At 50.8% G+C, this 5,367-nt stretch overlaps 1 protein-coding gene across 1 annotated transcript; it reads right to left on the reverse strand.

Moving 5' to 3' along the window:
• Positions 1-3,841: 3,841 nt before the first annotated feature.
• On the reverse strand, positions 3,842-4,834 carry LOC111824896 (sialic acid-binding Ig-like lectin 14). The gene is made up of 4 exons (XM_023749474.1): positions 4,831-4,834; positions 4,437-4,511; positions 4,204-4,336; positions 3,842-4,067 (listed from the first exon to the last, which is right to left on the reverse strand). Exons 1-4 carry the CDS (start codon positions 4,832-4,834, stop codon positions 4,031-4,033), a joined length of 249 nt encoding a protein of 82 aa, XP_023605242.1. The 3' UTR covers positions 3,842-4,030.
• Between the last annotated feature and the right edge of the window lie 533 nt (positions 4,835-5,367).

The raw sequence follows: 5,367 nt of genomic DNA on the forward strand, positions 1-5,367 counted from the left end.
TTGGGGGGGTTTTTGTTCCCCCCCCCCCCCTGCTGAGGGGTCTCAAGGGGGGGACCCTTTGCGGGGGGGGGGGGGGGGGGGGGGGGAGATGTCAAAGCCCTTCAGGATAACCTCACAGTCAGCTAGAGATGCAGGAGGCTCCCCTGGAGGGATAGGGGGTGAGCTCAGCAAGCACCACACCTAACGCAGCAGCACCGGGTCCGAGTCTAGCAAGGCAAGAGCAATAAGTAAAAGCTATGAAATTTGTAAAAAAATCAAGCTGACTTTCTCCATCAAGGATTGTGTTTATATAGGAAAATCCACACGTACATACAGATGCACATGTAGGGGCTTGAGAAGAGAGTCAGCAAGGTTTCTAGAGACAAAATCAAATTGCAAAACTCAAATGCATCCGTATAGCACAGGGACCAACAAAAAACAGGATGGTATAATAGATGTCATGGACACATCGAACCTTACGATGTTCCTGGAACATTCAGAGATGCACATTACAAATATACACTATGAGCTACCTCAATGGAGGAAATGATACATCTGTTAGGGAGGACTTTAATGATGGAAATAGATAGCCCTGGCCGGATGGCTCTGTTGGTGGAAGCATCCTCCCTACAGCACATTGGTTGCAGGTTCAATTCCAGGTCAGGGCATATACCTCGTTTCCACACCAGCTCAGAGCAAGTATGGGAGGCAACCGATTTATGTTCCCCCATCTCTCTCTCTCTCTCTCTCTCTCTCTCTCTCTCTCTCTCTCTCTCTCTTTCTCTCTCTCTCTCTCTCTCCAAGCCAGAAGGTATAGACAGAAATGCAGAAGAGGAAATTTCCCCGTAAGCTGTGCCAGGTAAGATGGGCCTCAGGGACAGAGAAGGGGCCACGCTGACTCACCTCAGAGCACAAGGCCCATCCCAAAGCAACCCACAGGAAAGAACTGGGGGAAGGAAGCAACCATTTTCACATTCAAGAGGGGCCACAGAATCCATCCCAAGAGAGAACTCTGTATGTATATATGCATGTGTGTGCACGTGTGTGTGTTTGTGTGTGTGCGCTCACGCGATTTACAAATAAACTAATGAGAAATTTTTGTGGAGGTGAGACTCACATGACATAAAATTTCTAATGCTAGTTTCGGGTGTGTGACCTTCGGAGCTGCTTATCACTACACTTCCCCCATCACTTTCTGTACCGCGGGCCTACTATGCTCCTTCCACATAACTTCCTTGTCCGTGTAGGAATCTGATGTGGGGTTTTGAATATTAATGCCCTGATGCACCAAGGAAAACTCCCACAGGCCTGAGGAGATCTTTTATGGTTCTGTAGGATTGCTGATGTTGTGTCTCTCTTTATGACTTTGTTGGCCATTTGTAATCATCTTTGGAGAAATGTCTATTCAAGGTTTTAGCCATTTCTTCAATTGTGTTATTTGGGTTTCTTATGTTGTCTTGTGTGTGTTTGTAATAGATGCTGGATATTAACTCCTTAACAGATACATCTTCTCTCCCATCCTGGAGTCTGGAGTCTGGTGAGAGTGTCCTTTTGTGCTCAGGTTTTAAGTTGGTACAGTCCCACTTGTCTATGTTTGCTTTCCTTGTCTGTGCTTTCGATGTAAATACGCAGGAAATCATTGCAAAACCCAATGTGCTGGGATTTCCCCCTATGTTTCCCTCTGAGAGTTTATAGTGGTTGGTATTATATTTAGATCTTTAATACATTTTTGCAGAGAGGAGAGTGATTCTGTCATGGAAACCAAGAACTGCATGAGAGGAACAACTGTGAGGGGTATTTTTCAAAATAGTCATTGTTTTCCTGCAGTGTGTTCTCACAGTGGGGTCTAAAGACGCTGAACTCACAGAAAGAGAGTAGACGGTGATGCAGGGGCTGGGGGTGGGGAAATGGGGAGATGTTGGTCAAGGGTAGCTTTCAGCTACAAGAGGAACAATTCCTGGGGATGTCCTGGACAGCATGGCAAGTACAATTAACAGGATTGTATTATGTACCTGAAAGTTGTTATGGTTACACATCATTCGTGTTATAACCATAACAATGGTAATTACATGAGAGGATGGAAGTGTTGATGAACCTTATTGTGGTAATCACTTCACTATGTAGGTGCATCAAATATGCACATTGCATACCTTAAACTTGCATGCATTCTATATCAAAAATATCTCAGTTAATCTAGAAATAAAATAATTATTTACATCCAAGTAATTATTAATGTTCTCTAAAGTTTATCAAATTTATAGCTGTAAGCTATATGCAATAACAATACAAAATGGTGAGAGTATAGGTGGATGTGTCTTAAATGTTGAAATTTTTTATTGTTATAGAATAGATATAGTCCAGCCAGTGTGGCTGAGGGGTTAAGCATCAGTCTATGAACCAAGAGGTCAGGGTTCGACTCCCGGTCAGGGCACAAGCCTGTGTGAGTGGCTTCATCCCCAGTAGGGGATGTGGAGAAAACAGGCGATCAATGACTCTCTCATCCTTGACATTTCAATCCCTCTCTCTCCCTCCAAAATCCTATCAGAAATCAATACGAATATTTTTAAAAATAAGAAGAGATATAAATACCAAGTGAAGAATAATTACAATGAATACACAAAATCCCTTACTTGAAACAGCTTCAACAACAGCAACAATAAAAAGAGAAGATCAAGATACAATTAGATGCAAGAAACTCCCACAGACACAGCAGAGTAAAATCAATGGTCATGTGACACCATATAAATGTTTTCATTTATGATTAAATGCTGGGATGTGTTATGACAATAATTCTGAGGTTGGCATCTATGCACAGGGAGAGGAGAGCTGCTCCGAACTCTACTGTGTATCAGCACCTACAGATGGGAGACCAGAATCTCAGGTGGTGACCAGGTAACTCCTGGGCAAGGGGAGGATAAGGTGCCAACTTCAGTCCGTCTCTGGGCCTGAGAATGGAGAGAGAGGAGCAGGGGGTGGGGGATGAGTGGGCAGAACCAACAGAGAGAAAGAAAGAGGCAGGAGGGGAACAAGTCAAATGGGAGCAGCACAGGCAGAAACACGGGGGCCGTCAGTGGGTGTGTATTATTGTTTATTTCTGTATCTCAGGATGTTTTGAGCCATTAAACAGATTGGAAGCCAAGGAGACACAGGGCCTCCCAGGGCCGGCCCATTCTCAGAGACAGCAAAGAATTTCAGATGCAAACCAACCCATCCTGAGCCCATATTCTCAGCCTCCCCACCTGCCCCAAATCACCCAGGACCTGGGACCAGACAAACAGAGACCACGCCCACAGGCCCATCCCCCAGACTGACACACACCAGCTGGTCCTGAACTGCTCACCCTGCCCTGCCTTGCGTTTCCCATGGGAACCCCAATCTAGGCCTTCGCTGGGCTGCCCTGCACCTGCATCTGCTTCCTGAGGAAATCCAGGGCTTCCCAGGCACAGCGGCCCCTCCTCTCAGGAGGTAAAAAGAGTAAGCATTATGCTAAGTGAAATAAGCCAGTCAATGAAGGAAAAATACCACATGATCTCACTCATTCATGGATAATAAAGACCATTACAAACTTTTGAACAATAATAGATACAGAGGCAGAGCTGCCTCAAACTGATTGTCAAACTGCAGTGGGAAGGCCAGGGAGGGTTGGGGGGCAGGAGGGAGGGGAGTAAAAGATCAACCGAAGGACTTGTATGCATGCATATAAGCAACTAATGGACATAAGACACTGGGGGGTAAGGGAGGGCAGGGGATTGTCAAGGACGGGGGCGGGGGAAGGACACATATGTAATACCCTTTGTAATACTTTTAGCAAAAAAAAATTAAAAAAATAAAATAAAATAAAATAATTAAAAAAAAGAGTAAAAGTCTTCTCTCCATGGCACTGACTCCCCTTGTGGTCACTCAGTCACTTCCACACACTGAAACCCCAGGGGCACATTGGAGGCAGGTGAGTCAAGAGCTTCCAGGAAGAAGGTGACATGGACGCCCCAGGACGGTCCCTCTCACCTGGTGTCCACACCTCAGTCCCATCTTGAGAGGAAGGGAGGATCCATCAGGAGCTCTGCCTCCTGTTCCGGGGGCCTCCACACCTGCGGGGCCCACACAGGTGTCAGCTCAGAGACTCGGCCACTTTGGCTCTAACTCCAGGCAGAGCCGGACAGCTCGGCCCCACCTGGACCTCAGGGCCAATCCCTGACCTTCCCCGGGAGAGACAGGCCTGCTCACCTGGTGTAGTAGAGCCAGGTGAGGACGTAGGTGAGGAGGAAGCCAGCCCCCATGAGGGCCCCTCTGATCAGGGTGAGGACCAGGGGCCAGGAGCCCTGCTGCTCCTCGGTCACACAGCTGCAGGGAGGGCTGCCTGGGGACGCGGGAGAAGGGTGACATGTTGTCCAGGTGTCAGTCCACCCACAGCCCAACACCTGACCAGGCGGCCGCCCCACACCTGTCCTGCACCTCACTCTGCACAGAGAGGCTGAAGGAGACGTGCTGGGAGCCCAGCGGGTGCTGAGCCCGGCAGGTGAACTCCCCTCCGCCTCAGCCCCACATGGGGCAGCTCCAGGAGCCCTGGTGCTGAGGGCTGGAGGGGCTCAGGGCTTGTTCCCCCAGCATCAGCTCAGGTGACACCACCCACTCCCAGGACTCAGTTTCTCCTCTTCCCACCTCCTCCCAGTACCCGCTGTCGGTTCTGTTCAGGCAGGAGATGCAGGCCCTGTCCTAGCAATCACCCCTGTCCCCACGCAACCCCCACCCCCAGCCCCACCTTCTCTCTGACCCACTCCTTTCTCCGTGGTCTTTGCCCCCAGCAGGCCCTGACCTGGCAGCAGCAGGACAGAGGCGCTCTTGGCCCCGTGCACATTCCAGGCCTCGCAGCTGAGTCTGAGGTCAGGGCTGAGCCCCTCCTTGAGGCTCAGGGAGCTGTTGGTCCAGGGCCCCTCTGAGCTGGAGGTGACCACGTGGGACGCGTTGCCATGGTTCCCCTCCAGCAGCCCCGCCCCCAGCCGCCAGCGCAGGGAGGGGGCCGGCTGGGCCCTGGAGGAGCAGCTGCAGTGCAGACCCTGGTCCTCCCAGGAGCAGGAGGGTCCCAGCAGCTGCGGGGGATCTGTGGGGAGCGAGGAGAAGGGTCAGCGGTGCCTCTAATCTCCCCAGAACCCAGCTGTCCTGCCCCCTGGGGTCTCCCCACTCACAGACCACGGAGAGGCTGAGAGAGACACTGTGGGAGCCCAGCGGGTGCCGAGCTTGGCAGGTGAACTCTCCTTCCTGTGCAGGCCCCACGCGAGGCAGCTCCAGGATCGCGGAGCTGGAGATGGGGGTGGCGTCCAGGCCTGGGGACCCCCGGAACCAGCTCAGCTCGGCAGGGGGGTTGCTGTCAGCCTTACAGCGCAGCCTCAG

Source organism: Myotis lucifugus, unplaced genomic scaffold (genome assembly GCF_000147115.1).
Source record: "Myotis lucifugus unplaced genomic scaffold, Myoluc2.0 scaffold_10526, whole genome shotgun sequence".
NCBI classification, from domain to species: Eukaryota; Metazoa; Chordata; class Mammalia; order Chiroptera; family Vespertilionidae; genus Myotis; species Myotis lucifugus.